General features: G+C 35.9%; 1 protein-coding gene and 1 long non-coding RNA gene across 2 annotated transcripts; both read left to right on the forward strand.

Moving 5' to 3' along the window:
• The first annotated feature begins 5,711 nt into the window (after positions 1–5,711).
• Positions 5,712–11,480, forward strand: LOC137737767 (serine/threonine-protein phosphatase 7 long form homolog). Its single transcript, XM_068477319.1, has 8 exons — positions 5,712–6,542; positions 6,633–6,924; positions 7,011–7,109; positions 7,224–8,383; positions 9,259–9,405; positions 10,035–10,142; positions 10,257–10,971; positions 11,301–11,480. Exons 1-7 carry the CDS (start codon positions 5,712–5,714, stop codon positions 10,335–10,337), a joined length of 2,718 nt encoding a protein of 905 aa, XP_068333420.1. The 3' UTR covers positions 10,338–10,971; positions 11,301–11,480.
• Positions 11,481–12,927: 1,447 nt separating this feature from the next.
• Positions 12,928–14,582, forward strand: LOC137736557 (uncharacterized). The gene is made up of 3 exons (XR_011068768.1): positions 12,928–13,577; positions 13,904–14,086; positions 14,199–14,582. It is a non-coding gene; the product is annotated as an uncharacterized lncRNA (long non-coding RNA).
• The last annotated feature ends 2,529 nt before the right edge of the window (positions 14,583–17,111 follow it).

Raw genomic sequence — 17,111 nt, forward strand, 5'->3', positions numbered from 1 at the left:
TGATCACGCATTCGTAAGAACGAGTACTATTTAATTACGATAACGAAAAAACTAATTTAAGAGTCGAATAACAACGTCCACGTCAGGTTTCACTTTTGCCAAAAGGGCATAAATGTCAATTTACACACTCGGGGAGAAAGTTACATGAAAAATTAGGGACGGATCGTGTCATATCCCAGTCTCGATTCCGCCGGAGCACAATATTGTCTGCTTTAGTCCCTAACCACGCCCTCATGGTTTTGTTTCTGGGAACTAACGAGCAACTTCCCAGTGGATCACCAATCTTGGAATTGCTCTCGCCTAAACTCGCTTAACTTTGGAATTCCGATGAAACCTGAAGCCAGTGAGTCCCCAAAAGGCCTCATGCTATAAGAGGTGGGCATGTACATATAAGGCACATCACCCTCTCTCTATTGGTCAATGTGGGATGTTACAGGTAGTCACATGTATTCAATTGATATTTTAAAGGTTTTTAGAAGAGTTATAAATCCGTGATGTTGATGAATAATTAATAAAAAGGAAAAAAAATTCATTTAGATGCACATATTTTTCATTCAAACGTTCATGTCCAAATTTACTTATTATATCTGTCGTGTTCATGTTATTTTCACGAGTTGATCAACATATAAAATGGTATATAATAATACAATAACTCTTATTACAATTTATTCTTTTTTTTTTCTTGATTTATAACGATATTAGAAGAGAAGAGAATCAAGTTCGGGAATTCAAATACGAGAATAAAAGATCTTAAGCAACTAAGTTAGAAGATCCCTCCGAGTACACATCAAGCAATACTAGTTGAACAATATTAATCAATCCTATAATCATGCGAATAGATTGTCAGCCTTACCAACAATCACGAACGACATGTCGTTTATCCTGCCTGGTAGAAACCCTAACCTCAAAACCCTATAAAAATCTCTCTTCCGGCTGCAACCCTTTCGCAAGTACTAGTGATAGATTTCTCACGTCAGGTACTACGCCGTGACGTATTTATATCCTTTTGTTCCTTTTTGTGTCTCCTAATTATGTATGGATTTTACTGAGATTTTGAAATCATCAAGTTTTAATCTTGTAATTATTGCATTCTAATGCACCAGATAGCCCCTTGCTACTTGGAAACATAGTAGCAGGGAAATTTCGAGCAAAGGGTTGGGTGCAAGATTCAAACTTTGAGATTTTTATCTGAATTAATGGTTTAATTCTTGTGTTTTTCTGTTGCATTTGATACATGTATATGGATTTTATGAAACAAAATTTATATTGTTGAACTTGATGTGGATTTTAAACTTGGCTTATTTGTACCATTAAATTTTGATTTTGGTCGCTGATGAGACGAGTTGAAGCGAATGCGAGCACTAAAAATTTGCGGTCTGTTACGCATTTGTATTTCAGACTGTACGAGCATGGTGCGATACTGAAGGGATCATTGCAGACTTCTCTTGCATTTTTCAAATGACAGCTGAAGCAAAGCTAGGGATACAACATGTGTTGGCATTATGTCCAAACATGGCATGGTTACAGACCGTTAATTATATGCATCAAAACAACATTGCAAACTTGAGCAAAGTAAGCGAACAATTTGCCGGCGGTTTGGGAAAATTGTAGGTACTATATATAACAACATATATATGGATTTATAAATGTATAGAAGGTGAAATTTCTCTAAAATATTTTCATGATATGTAAATAAAAGTTTTATTTATTTTCATGTACACCTTTATAGGAGGTTAAATGTATTTTAACGAACTATGATATACGTATCATATATGATGACATATAAATTTATTTATTTTCATGCTTTCATGATATCCATCATCTTAGCTTTCTCATGTAATTTTGTCCATCAATCTCTTAAGAATAATTTAAACAGAAATAGTCCCAATATATTCGAACAAGATTACATAAGCTTGATGCCCAAGGCAACATACGTTGGTTGTCAATTATTCATTCAGAAGCTACCAGTCATTATCCAATTAAAAAAATTATTTTACTTAATATTATGTACTAGTGTTATTCATTTTCAATTCTAGATGTGAAGTTTTAAATTTCGTGAATGAAGAGTTCGATACCAATTTATTCTCTTACCATTATTGTAAATATGGTTGCATAAGAAAATATAAAAAAATAAACGTTATGGTAAGATACTGCTCATTATGTTGAGATTTTGAAGAGAGTATATTTAGACAGAACTAGTATAAGTACCCATGCATTGCTGTGGGTTTTAAAAGCATATAAAATATGTAAAAAGTTATGTACACATGTACACCCAAATTAGGGGTTCAATGATGGATTTGTACTCCTGGTTAAATGCACTTATAATTTTTATTTTCCAAATCCATATACTCTTCGAAAATACCTATGAGAAGAAAAAAAAAATATTGAGAATAAAAGGGACTCAAGTAGGTACTGTTAATACAATTTATTAAAATTTTGAATAAAGAAAATAAGTACTTCGCCTTACTTCGTATCTTCCTTTGATAATACGCTTGACCCTAGTAATTTCTTGAGAAGTAGTGTTATCTCTGGGGTTATATCAGCCATGCTTTCTTCCTGCAAGGGTTTATTTTTAACTGTCTTCTGTCGTTTGTTTAGACTCTGACAATTTTCTTCATCATCCGGCTTAATTCTATTGGTTGGTGTAGTCGAGTTAGGAAACAAATCAGAGTCACAATGTTCATGTTCATTGTTTGTGCGACAAATTTTTTTTGTTAGACATTTCTATTTCGCTTGCATCAAAAGAACTAGAGCTTCCTTGTATAGTCAAGCTTCTCTTGATGTTCCTAGTTGTTTTCCGCATTGTACTTGCAAATTAATAACCCCAAGCAACAAATTAGTAGCTGGGGAGAAACAAAAAGATATGTTCAACTATATTTATAATCCAACCAAGTAAAATAAATGCAAACCGAGAATATATAAATTAGGATTTTCAAAACACGCTATTACAAAAAATTAATCGCATACAAAATTCTTTTAAACGATCATTAAAAGCACAAAATGAAAACTGAGCTCTTATGAAGAAGCAATGAGAAGGAATGAAGCAACAGAACACCTGTTCAAAAATCCAAAAACGAAATATAGTTCATAGTTCAAAATTGTATGCATCTACAACACCAATATCATTATCGAGTGAAGATGTAGATATTTTCAAGATTTAGAAACATATTAAGATGCAATAGGGATTCGCTTTTGATAAATAAAATAAATCAATGTCTTTTTTCATTTCAGGGATAAAAAATAAAGGTTGAGACTCATAGAAATGAAATTAATTACAAATCTGATATCTTGGGTTTTTATTTTTTATTTTTTCACACAAACTAACGTAATTCCAACAGAAGAGAGAGAGAGAGAAATAGAGAGACCTACTGATGAGTCAATTGCCAATTTTCTGAAGAAATCGATGCTTTTTATGAGTGCATCACAACCTTAAAAAAAAAACGCAAATATCAGTAAAATTGTAAATTAAAACACAAAAGAAACCCTCAAAAAAAAAAAAAAAAAAACTAATTAGCATTGAAGTTACTGAAAGCACAAGAAATTAAAAAAAGAAAAAAATAAAAAAGAATGAGAGAATCCACACTAAACAAAACAGAAAAGAGAACTTGCCCTCTCCCCCCTCAAGTATGGATTGTACACTGATTTCCAGTATCGAGGTTGCTTATTATATCCTTGGGTATGGTTTGTGACTTAGTGTTTGTGGTGAAGTGCAACTTGTCTGTGTTTGTTGTCATATTTAAATAGATTTAAAAATTAAATATCGTGATGTTATCAAATAATATATTTTAGATATAACAATCATAAAATCATACAACAAGTAACTGTTTTAAAGTTCCTCAAATAATCACAGAAGAGAAACAAAACATACATGAAGATAGGTGTATAGATTCAATGGCCACGATCATTCTATACTTATAGATTTGACAAAACTTAGTTCGTAGTTCTGCACTTCCCACGATCATTCTATACTTATAGATTTGACAAAACTTACTATATTGGAAGGCCATTGTTTGTTAAATTCGTTTTTATTAGGAGGGGATCCGTCTTTGTTTCTTAATCAATTGTAATATTGTCTGTATCTACTTTTTATGTTGGAGATCGCATCCATGATGAATAAACTTCTTTTCCAATACGGATCCTAAAAGTTGGAACATTTATTCTAAGGTTAATAGCATCTAACATGAAATTATTTTTTCACTGCTCTTGCTTCTTCTGCCTCCTTTTACTGGGAACAGGGAGAAAATTCAGCAGAAACTAATTCAGGAAAATTCAGTAAGGATAAAAATCAAATCATGCTTTAAAGAGATGCAAGATATTCACAAAAAAAAAAAAAAAAAAAAAAAAATTTGACAACTAATTTAATTACATTATTATTCGAATGCGAAAGAAATTTTTTTTTTATAATCGGCATTACACGACTCTTAAGACGTTTTGAACGTGTTTAAAAATAGAGAAATAATATTTAATGAATAGCTGATTGAATCACATTATTGCTAAGTTATTGTAAGGTACTAGTTAAAAAAAGTACAAAACATAATTATTAAAAAATACTATTAAAATGATGAAGATACCCCTACATTATTATTTGATGTATTATATTAGGCTACTTTTGATGTTTTTTGTTTCATGAGTATTTTTGTTCAAATTTTTTTGTTGAAGCTTGTGACATCAAAAAATATTTTTCGTCTTTATTGTTGGATATATATAATTTAATTTAATTTAAAGTCAAAACTTATTACCCCGAAATTTCATATTCTTTTTCCATTTTTTATTCCAAGATTTACTTGTGTATCATACGAAACAGGTAAATTAAGAATTATCGTTCCTTGGAGTCTTTCAGAATTTGAGTACCCCCTCCCGCTCCCCAGACGGCACTTCTTCCTGTTGGGCTGTTTTTCATCCGTCTTCTTGTAAACCATCATCCTGCCCTATCCCAAGGTAATTTATGCATTAGGGTTTCTTTGTTATTTAGGAATTTAGGGTTTTTAGTTTGCTCAGTTTTGGGGCTGCTTCAATAGTAACTCGAATGTAGGGTTTCTTAATTCTTTCTGATTTAGGAATCTAGGGTTTTTTAGCGTGCTTAATTTTGTGGCTGCCCAAATTTGGTATTGCTTCAATAGTAATTCCTATGTTTGTAATGCAGAAGCTTTGAATTTAGGGTTTCTGATTGCAGAAGCTTAGTTTGATCTGTTTGTAATGCATATGTGAATCTTTATAATGCATATATCAATTTGTTAAATTTATTTCAGAGTCACTTGTTTTGATAATTTGAATTCCAGAAATGTCTCAGTGGCCAAAAAATCTCTGTTTGTAAGGCATATTGAACTGGATATATGTGAATTTGAGGATATATGTGAATATAGAAACCTGCATGTTGCTGGGAAGAGATTTGAGGATATATGTGAATATACAAATCTGCATCTTGCTGGGAAGGGATTTAAGGATATATGTGAATATAGAAACCTGCATGTCTCAGTGGCCAAAAATTTCTGTTTGTAAGGCATAATTTTTTTATGTGCAATTTATGGTTTGCAATGTTGCTGCATCTACATTTCAAATGCTTACTTTAATTAGACTAGTTTAGTTAGAAAGGTATGATAATGAATGTGAAATGAACTTTTGAATGAGGTCTGTTATTGACATGGTTACTGTTATTGCACATTCAAGCTTTGGTAATTTATAAGCATACGTTTTAATTGTTTTTTTGCAGGATGATTGGGTCTCGTGAAAAGTTGTGTAAATTGTCCCAATGGAAAGTGGACCAAAGGGTTCTTGGGGCATTAGAGGGCACTGGGTTAGATAATCTATATACTTTAGCAACTATTGTCGGTAGAAATGCTCATGACAATAGCATGATAGATGCTCTTGTTAGGCATTATGATGTTAGAGATAGGTGTTTTAAGATTAATAATCAAAATTTATTTTTTGGATTAGAAGATGTGCTTTTAATCACAGGCCTTCCAGTAGAAGGAACCCCAGTGATAAAGACAACAACAAGCGTTCATGCCCTTGAAAAGTTGTTAGGAGGAGTGCCTGAAAGTGAGTTGAAGGATAAATCAAATGCGGTGAACCTTAGTTGGTTACAAAAAGAGTTTGAGCATGTACCTGAAAATGTAGATGCCAATAGATTTTCCTGTCATGTTAGAGGATTTGTCCTCTACATATTAGGCACGGTAATGGTTCCCAGTTTAGATCATGTGCACGTGAATCTGGGCTACTTGGGCTGCATGTCCGAGATAGGTGATATAAAGAAGTATGCATGGGGAGTTGCACTGCTTTCCCATGTGCACTATAGTCTAGAGAGTCATCTTAAAAGAAGGAAAAAAGCTATTGGCAGCCACTTGTTCTTCTTAATGGTGTGGGCATTGGAGCATATCCCTGCCTTTGTGATGGAATTTTTCGGGCATGAGTTAGACACCTATCCCAGCGAGTTCCCGCTGTCTTGTGCTTGGGGAAAATTGTTTCATAATGTGCTTTCTAATAGACACAAAGTGAGGGACTTTAATCGGCACTTGGAGCATCTTTGGGAAAATGAAAATTCGGTACACCTTTTTTACCTTTAGCTTGTAACTTACGTAGCTTTCAATTTTTTATTTTAATAATGGTTTTATTTTAATATACATGTCTTGTAGGTTACTTGGCAGCCTTATATGAGGCTTGCTGACAACTTCCTCCCTGAAGAGATTAGGGGGCAGCAGCGGATGGGAAGCTGCCGGGTGATTTTGATTCACCCGATCCACAGGTGCCCCCTCATATTCCATCGTCCTGATCTTTGCCCTAGGAAACTTGGGTTTAGAGAGGCCGATGTGACTGCCTGTTCCCCAATGCTTTCCGATCGCACAAGATTTCGAAGTTGGAAACTTCATCTAGAAGAGTGGGAGAAGTTGGAGACGTGCTTTGTGAGGAGCCGGTTAGATCAACAAGGTATGAATATTTAACCATTAGTACTGAACTAAAATATGCTTTTGTTTTTTCAAATGCTTGAACACTTTCTTTTTAATTGGTATTAGATGGCGGGGTCTCGGTGCCAGAAACGAACCTGAGAGAAGGCGGAGCCAAATCTGGAGGATTTGAAAACATAGAAAGAATCCATATTACAGTACAAGAATGTAAGAGCAAGACTCCTAATCCTTATCATCCTTGGAGTCGTGGACTGTTTGGGTGGCAATGAGATTTAGTGTATCAATATTCATAAAATTCACATTTAATTTGTGTTTGGTTAGGGTCTGAGGCAGAAATTACAGCAACAGCAGCAGCTGCTCTATCTGCATCTGCAACTCAAGTCGTTGAACGAGCAACTACTCTAAATGTTCCATCTGCATCTATACCTGTTCCATCTACATCAGCACCTCAAGATGTTCCAGAACCAGGAGCACAAGTTCCATTTGCATCTGCAACTCAAGACGTTGCAGAACGAGTAGAACCGCCGCCGGTCGGTGATTCATCGTCTTCCTTCATCAAAAACTCTGAATCCAAAGACAACCCATTGTTGTCGCCACCACCACCCAAAATCCCAATTGTATGGCCGCTCAACGGAAAGCTCAGCCTTGAATGGGTTCAAAACCTCATGTCCACTATGGATTGGGCTTCTAGAAATCTTGACCCAGAGAAATTTCTGGACGTGTTTCCTATGGAGGTTTTCGATAGCTTGGTCGTCAGCGCCTCCAATATCCTCCACAAAGAGGCAAATTGCATTTTCGTCGACCGGTTAGGCCTGGAATCCACTGTTGTCGTTGTTGGAGACATTCATGGTCAGCTGCACGATCTCCTTTTCCTTCTAGATGATGCTGGATTTCCTTCAGAAAATCGATTATTCGTCTTCAATGGCGATTATGTAGATAGAGGGGCTTGGGGGATCGAAACCTTCTTGATTTTATTGGCGTGGAAAGTGTTTTTGCCCAAGAGCGTTTATCTTCTTAGAGGAAATCATGAATCCAAATACTGCACTTCCGTTTATGGATTTGAGAAGGAAGTGTTGACAAAGTATGGAGACAAAGGGAAAGATGTGTACCGACAATGTCTCTGGTGCTTTAAGCGTCTCCCTTTGGCATCCATTATCGGGAAACATGTATATACTGCTCATGGTGGGCTGTTTCGCAGCATGGCGGCATACCCCAAGAGATCAAAAGGAAAGAAGAGAAGGAGAATAGCTTTCGATCCTGAACTGAGCAGTCCATTGTCTCTTGGCACGTTTGAAGAATTAAAGAAGGCTCAAAGATCGGTTTTTGATCCTTCATGGGAAGGTTCGAACTTGATTCCTGGTGACGTGCTATGGTCAGATCCCTCCATGGATCCTGGTCTTTCTTTGAATACAGAGAGAGGCATTGGTTTGCTTTGGGGCCCTGACTGCACTGAGGATTTTCTCAAGAAGTCTCAACTCAAGGTTATATACAAGATGGAATCTGCATTTCTTGGTTTTAGGCAATTGAATGTTAGATTACTTGCACGGTTACATGTTGGAAACCAATATGTTGTGGGATATTTTGTCGATGCTATGGTCTTTAACAATATGCCTTTTGTTGTTTAACTTCTGGTGACTTGCTTGTGTTAGTTGTTAAGTGATGCATTCAATCAATAGCATATTGTGACTTCGCAACATGGCATGCTTTAACTATAATCTAGAGATGATGCACATTTCTTTTCTAGAACTAAACCTTTGATTAATTTTGGTTACTGGTGTTCCAAGTGCTTGTGAATTTAAATTTAGGTAACTTTTAAAAACAAATGTGGACAAGTTGTTCAATATAATTTTGAATGTTCATACAAAGTTAATTAGTCAAAAACAATATCTGACGGATGATCAGTTGTTAACCCTAATATAATGTTGACAACAAATAGGTTCTTACAACGGCGTATTTTATGTTCAAATTACATGATGATTGTTAAAGCTTGTTATGAAAGCATGTATAAGAGATGCAGATGCTTATGGTTTTGTTATTGCTTTGATAGTTTTTAACCACCTTGACCTTGGCTCAATAGGTAGATGGTGGGTGGGGTTTGTCTCTGTCTTCTGTTAAAATTTTACTATTAAAGGAAAGAATGTCTAGTTTTAATCCTTTTAAAAATGACTAGCAGCTGTAATGTTTCTAAACTGCACAAAGGCTGTTGCACTTATGTTTCTCTCACATACTAAGCATGAGATGATTTCTTTCTACTCTCTTGTTACGTTCACTTCCTTGTGTTATATTTGCATAACTAGTAATCGTAATAGAGGTGCAATACTAAGATTTGGGTTATTCTATATTGTCAAAACCACAGTTGATTATTAGATCGCATGAAGGCCCTGATGCGCGGGAGAAGAGGCCAGGTCTTGATGGAATGGATAACGGGTTCACCATAGATCACATTGTGGAGTCAGGAAAGCTCATTACTTTGTTTAGTGCTCCAGACTACCCACAATTTCAGGTTTGTTTAGGATCTTCTGAGATGGGTATTTGTTGTGTTCTTAGTTTTGCCAAATTGCGATGCAAAGTTTGCTTGATGCATGTATGGTTATGTTGATGTGGTTTTGCGTGTTTCCTTCTAAGATCCTAAACTCAATTATCTTTATTATTAACATTGGTAAGTTCTATAGGTTTGGGGGGTTTGTGATATCAAGATAGTGATAGAAGTAAAACAGAATGGATACTTTCTTTTAGCCTTGTGACCGGAAATATCAAAGATAGTAACTGGATATCAAGATAGTAAGATAGTGATTGGATGATTCCACCCGTGAAACTTCTGTATAGAAATCATTTGCGTAATAGGAAAAGAGCATAGATAAAGTAAGGTACTTGAACCCAATGAAGAAAAACCAATATAAAACTAAAATTTATAGATGCAGCACATGAAATGTGTTTCTGTGTGTCTAAATGTATAGCTATTGACTATTTGTAACTAGTCCATCTCCCGACTCATGCTGTGATGCTTTCTTAACTCTTGATTGAGCCTTCAAGTTCATCTACGTTTGGTTTTACTTACGGATTTTATGAAATAGTTTGTGTGCCTGTTTTTGCATTCTGTAAATTGACACTAATCTCTTCATGCACATGCAGGGGACAGAAGATAGGTACAGAAATAAAGGAGCTTACATCGTTTTGGAACCCCCAAATTTTGATAATCCTGTTTTTCATAGCTTTGAAGCAATAACTCCAAGACCTCAGGTATTTTTGTTTACTGACTCAATATTTCATAAATCCCTGATAAGTATTTCGTTTTATGTTGGAGCCAAATGTACGTGTTAAAAATATTTCCATGCTTTGTGGCTTCCATTGCAGGCGAATCCCTTTTATGATTTTGAAGAAGTGGCAGATTCTGATCAAGAGTTGAACTTCGCATCGATGCAGACTAGCCCATGAAGTCCTCGGTTACCTGGACAATTTACCGAGTTGGAGACGTTGGAGCTTGATAATACTGCTCCATACGACTTGGAATTTCCAGCCTTACCGCCTCTCCCTTTGCCTCCTTCCCCGTCGCCACCACCACCTTTGAGCCCTGATTTGAGAAAGTTGGATGATAGTCACAGGGAAGAAGTATGCATTGAACTTACGGAGGATGATAGCAGCACTCCACCAGCTCCTTTGGGCCCTAGCTTGTCATGGGAGTCTTGGGACCTCTTTGGCCCTTCTTCACCGGAGCATCATAAACATGATGAAACAGTGGAACCAATTGAGGAAAAATGGGAAGAGGCTAAGATGGAATTTGAGGAAGACGAACAGGAAGAGCAAATGGTTGCTAATGTTGTGAATTCTTCGCCTAAGAATCTGCAGCTCGCAGAACCCATCGTGGAGGATGTATCAGTGAAGAAGCGGCATACTATGGACACTGCAGATATTCCCATGGTACTACGGAGAAGCAAGAAGACCTTGGAGAGTATAGCTAAGTTAGATGATTAATTTCTGAAATCATCAGATGGTTTAAAGGAAATTGCTGTTCTAATAGACATCAAAGGGTGGGACACTTTTCTGCCACTCAGTACTAACGAAAGCAAAAGTAAGATGTTGTCGATTTATGGATTTGGTTTCTCTTAGATGTTGTCTCCTTTTATTTCTTGATAATTTTCCTTTTAACAGAAACACAGACTTTATAACAAAGTTGGAGAAAAGTACTACTAGCATGGTAGGGAAGTTCATAAAACTAAATATATACACTTATAACTTGTAAATACATATCACTTTGAGGCCAAAATTTCAGAACATTAGTTCTCTACAACACTTTGTTATCATGCAGCTTAACGCAGTCTCTATGTCTGTGCACCGTGTTTACTGGCTGTTCCGCTTATTAAGCTCCCCCACATATTTTCTTTGCTATATGATTTGCAGGGAAGAGTCCCAATTCCACAAAGGTCTTTAGTGCATTCCCATGGAGGTGGTCTTATAGGTCACTTCAATTTCCTAAAGATGCGGTCGAGTCTAGTGGTTCAAGTGAACCATGCAGGCCAGGAGCTCATTGCATCACACTGAAAAAATTACATGATCACAAAAAGAAACTTTACAAAGAACTTAAGGTAAGAATAGTTTGACTGTAGTGTATCCAGTGAAGATATTCAGAATGTGTATTTAAATATCACAAACTATCCTTGTCCCCCTCCTAATGTAATCATTTTTATGGTGCAGGAGGAAGAGCATACCAAATTTGAGCATGATAGGAAATCCAAATTACTGCAAAATAAGAGGATCAAAACAATGACTGGACCAAGACTCAGAAAATTCGGCAAAGCATTGAGAGTTTGGAGTCTGAAATATTACGTCTTCAGCACTCAATCAGCACTATTTGTTCTTTTATAGTGAAGCTCATAGATAATGAGCTGTATCCTCAGTTGGTTACACTAACTTCCGGGTATTGTTGAGATTATGAAAAGCCATAGTTTTTTTCGTGGTCTAGAAAAATAATATGGATGCTATTCTATTAGCTTTAAATTATGTAGGACGGTAGAATGTATAAAGTACTCTTGATCACTCAGGGAAACTTATTCTTCACAATGATGGAAATTATCATTTTTTCCTGTTCTCATTCATCTCATTCACCATAGTTATCAGACAGTGATGATATTGTATCCTACTCATGGTTCTATAAATGTCATTAGTACTCCTTCCTCCACACTTTCTCTTGCATACAGTGGGGTGTTTAGTAGTCTTTCTAGTCGATACCAACCAAGTAGCAAATATATGGAACAAGAAGTTGTTTTATCCCTAAGGACCTTTTTCTTGAAGAAAACCTTGATTTAATTGTAGTTGATCTGTCTTCAGAATTAAATTTGCCTTACCTTGAACATGGAATTCTCAACTGCCCTTCCACACGTTTTAATGGAATGTGGTGAAACAGTTTCCGGCTTGTTTGTATCCTGAGATGTCTTCTTTGCATGGCCCTCTTGCAGGCTTTTACACTTGTGGAGAACGATGTATGAATGTCACCAAGTTCAGCATTATATTTCCCAGCAGTTGAATATTCTTACTGATATCCAAAAGCTAGACTAGAGTACCAACTACCATCGCCAAGCTACAAGTCAACTAGAAACCGAGGTTGCTTACTGGTACAACAGCTTCTGCAAAGTCATAGAATCTCAACCAGAGTAGATTAGAACACTCTCCAGGTGGATCCAACTTACTGACAGTCTTGCCGATGATGATTGAAAGAGTACTCATCTTGTATTTTTCAGATGTGTGAACAGTGGAATCTTGCCTTTGAAAGATTACACGATAAGGTACTTCTGTTGACTATCACTGATTTTCCTTACAAGATTTTCAGTCTTTTGCTCTTGTATAACAAAATACAAGGAGTTGGAAGGCTTGCTGTACGGAGGTAAAACATGTGGTTGAATTTTGACAGAAAAATAAATGTACTTACATTTCTTGTTGCATATTATGAGAATCGAGGTGGTATTAAATAGAGTACTAGACTTTGAGGTATTAGGCAATCGAGATGTATTGAGATGTGGAAATTGGATGAATGAATTGTGCTTTAGATTTAGTGCAAATCCTTGTAAGTATTTTGAAGTTAAGAATAACTGATTACTGTTATGAACCATTCTATTTCATAACCTAGTTTGTGGTTGGCGTTGTACTTATAACTTTGAAACTATAAGTTACAACCTGTGCTGTTTTGTGTGGAGCTATGATTTTTTATGCTTTTCATTTTTGCTTGCAAGAGGTAGCAGAGGCCATTAAGAGCCTTATATCAGCCATCCGCTCGATTCTCATGCAGCAAGAAGAGGGGCACAATCTGCCGAAAAAATACGACGAACTTGACAAAAGGCTGCAAAAGTAGTTATATTCTTAAACTGAGATGGAGGAAAAGAGCACTGCTGGAGATGGGTGCTCCAGTTTAGGCCCTAAGCATCCATTGTCGCTTAAGCGTGCCTAAGAATCTGCGGCTCGCAGAACCCATCGTGGAGGATGTATCAGTGAAGAAGCAGCATACTGTGGACACTGCAGATATGCACATGGTACTACGGAGAAGCAAGAAGACCTTGGAGGTTATAGCTAAGGTGTTAGATGATTATTTTCTGAAATCATCAGATGGTTTAAAGGAAATCGCTGTTCTTATGAACATCAAAGGAGGGGACACTTTTCTGCCAATCAGTATTAATGAAAGCAAATGTAAGATGTTGTCGATTTATGGATTTGGTTTCTCTTAGATGTTGTCTTCTTTTATTTCTTGATAATTTTTTTTTTGACAGAAACACAAACTTTACAACAAAGTTGGAGAAAAGTACTAGTGGCATGGTAGAGAACTTCGTAAAACTAAATATACACTTCTAACTTGAAAATACATATCACATTGAAGTCAAAATTTCTGATGTATTAGTTCTCTACAACACTTTGTTATCGTGCAGCTTAACGTATTCTCTGTCTGTGCACTTGTGTTTACTGGTGTTTCGCTTATTAAGCTCCTCCATGAATTTTCTTTGCTGTACGATTTGCAGGGAAGAGTTCCAATTCCACAAAGGTCTTTGGTGCATTCCCACGGAGCTAGTCTTCTAGGTCACTTCAATTTCTTAAAGATGCGGTTGAGTCTAGTGGTTCAAGTGAACCATGCAGGCCAGGAGCTCATTGCCTCACACGGAAAAAATTATGATCACGAAAAGAAACTTCACAAAGAAGTTAAGGTAAGAATAATAATCGACTCTAATGTATCCAGTGAAGATACTCAGAATGTGTATTTAAATATCACAAACTAGCCGTGCCCCCCACCTAGTTTAATCATTTTTTATTGTGCAGGAGGAAGATTTTACCAAATTTGGGCACGATAGGAAATCCAAATTACTGCAAAAACAAGAGGATGAAAACAATGACTGGACCAAGGCTGAGAAAATTCGGCTTAGCGTTGAGAGTTTGAAGTCTGAAATCTTACGTCTTCAGCACTCAATCAGCACTACTTGTTCTTGTATAGTGAAGCTCATAGATAATTAGCTGTATCCTCGGTCACGCTAACTTCCGGGTATTGTTGAGATTGTGAAAACCATTGTTTTCTTCTTGCTCTAGAAAAGTAATATGGATGCTATTCTATTAGCTTCAAATTATGTAGGACAGTAGAATGTATAAAGTACTCTTGATCACTCGGGGAAAATTGTTTTTCTTGATGACGGAAATTATCATTTTTTCCTGTTCTCATTCCTCTCATTCACCATAGTTATCAGACAGTGATGATATTGTATCCTCCTCATGGTTCTATAAATGTCATTAGTACTCCTTCCTCCACACTTTCTCTTACATACAGCAGGGTGTTTAGTGGTCTTTCTAGTCGATACCAACCTAGTAGCGGAGACATGGAACAAGAAGTTTTTTTCCCTAAGCACCCTTTTACTTGAAGAAAACCTTGATTTAATTGGACATGGAATTATCAACTGCCCTTCTACACCTTTCGAGGGAAATATCCTCATTTTTGGGTATCGGGAAAGAAGCCGAACAATGGATCCTACGTTCACTGCGAAAAGACCAACGGGGCGGCCTTCTAGCCACCCCTTTAGAGCAACCCCAGCCCTCTTTAAGAGGCTGGTCCAAAGCCTAAAAAAATAGGTTGGCACCCAAAAAAACCTCTCCATCCCTAAAAATAGACCAGCCCAAAGTCCAAGCCAGTTTGTAGGCTGGCCTAAAATGGACTGAGTGAGGAATAGGCCTATCTGTCTTCATGCTGGCTTCAGCGTTACATCAGCGAAGGCCTGATATTTTTTTTGCTTCAGGTGTATGGGAAACGTGCGTTCCCGATAGCCATCAGACAGTGGGCCCTGCACTGCAGGCGCACTAAAGGGGCGCGGGTGCTTCTTCGGCCGTTGGATTTCCAATGACTAGTTTTATCCAACGGTAAAAAAATTTTGAATTTTAAACCCAACTGCTAGTGACGTGGCAACATCTGCGCCGTCCACATCAATAGCAGCATAGACTGATCATACGTTCACATTGTATGAACTACCCTTCTTTTATGGCCATCTTTAACAACAGCATAGACTGATCATCTCCAAAAACCAGATGTTCACTAGGGTGGTGACAAATGTGGGAGATCATTAACGATTTACATGACGGCGTTGCAACTTCTAAGAGGACTCAAGATTGTAGTGGAGCCGACTACTCTAGCATTCTCTGGAAAGAATCACCAGCATGCTTTCCAGTACTCTAGTATTCTCTGACTCGGTATTTAAGGAATTTGAAACCAATTTAATGGTTTATTGAGCAATAAATATATATTTAGTATAATATTTAAGCTGAAAATTAAAAAAAATAAATGAAAAATATAGTGGTAACTAGTAAGGCCCGAAACATTGCCAAAATGGGATTCCACCATCAAGATTATCAACGGAAAGTTTTAGATTAATTTTCAAAAATTCCCAGTGGGGCGAATGTGAAAATGATAGACTGAATGATGATTTAAGTATGAATTCGGAAGACCGACAAAAATTTGTGAGTTAACCTACGTTTTTTTTTTTTCAAAAATGCAAAATTTTCACTTTCACGAAATATTTTCCATGAGTATGAAGGAAAATTTTATAAGGCATTTTGAAGCGATTTTATGATTTACTGAGCAAAAAATGCATATTTAGTACAATATTTAGCCGAAAATTTAAAAAATAAGTGAAAAATATAGTTGTGAGGCCCAAAACATTGTCAAATAGGGTTCTACACTCAAGAATCTCAATGGAAAGTCTAACCTCAATTTTCAAAACTTCACAGTGAGAGACGAAAGTGAAAATAAATAGATTCAACGGTGATTTATATACGAATTTGCAAAACCGATTAAAAACCGTGAGTGTTAATCCATGTCTTTTGGTAAAAAATGCAAGTTTTTTATTTTCTCAAAATATTTTCCGTCAGTATTAAGGAAATCTTTACAATGTATTTGGAAGCGGATTTACGATTTATTGAGCAACAAGTGTATAGTTAGTAGAATATTTCAGCCAAAAAGTAAAAAAAATGAAAAATATAAAGATTTTTTTTTTTTGACAAAAATGTAAACCTTTTAGTCTCGCAAAATATTTTTTTTCTGAGCATTAAGTTAAACTTTTTACGAAATTTGGAAGCAGTTTTACAGTTTATTGAGCAACAAATATATATTTAGTAGAATATTTAAGTCGAAAACCAAAAAACTAAGTGAAAAATATAGTAGTGAGGCCCATACATCGTTAGATGGGGTTCTACACTCAAGAATCTCGACCGAAAATCTCACCTTAATTTTCAAAACTTCACAATGAGGCGAATGTGAAAATAAATAGATGCAGCGTTGATTCATGTACAAATTTGCAAAATCGATTGACACTCATGATTGTTAATCCATTTTTTGGTAAAAAAATGCAAAATTTTCATTGTCTTGAAATATTTCCCGTGATCATTAAGGAAATCTTTATAATGTATTTGGAAGCGGATTTGAGATTTATTGAGCAACAACTGTATAGTTAGTAGAATATTTAAACCAAAATGTAAAAAATATAGAGATTTTAAAATGTATATTTAGTGTATATATTTTGTTTAAATTATAAATGTAAAAATCACCTGTCAGTGAGGCTTGAACAAAAAATAGCAAAATTTTGTTTCATTAAATGGTCTTTCACCCTCTTTTAGTTGACAAATAGGGCATCATTATTATGTAGTTTAGATTTAGATAAAAGAAAAATTAACAAGAAAGAAAAAAGGTCATTTACC

Source organism: Pyrus communis, chromosome 6, assembly GCF_963583255.1.
Source record: "Pyrus communis chromosome 6, drPyrComm1.1, whole genome shotgun sequence".
Lineage (NCBI taxonomy): Eukaryota > Viridiplantae > Streptophyta > Magnoliopsida > Rosales > Rosaceae > Pyrus > Pyrus communis.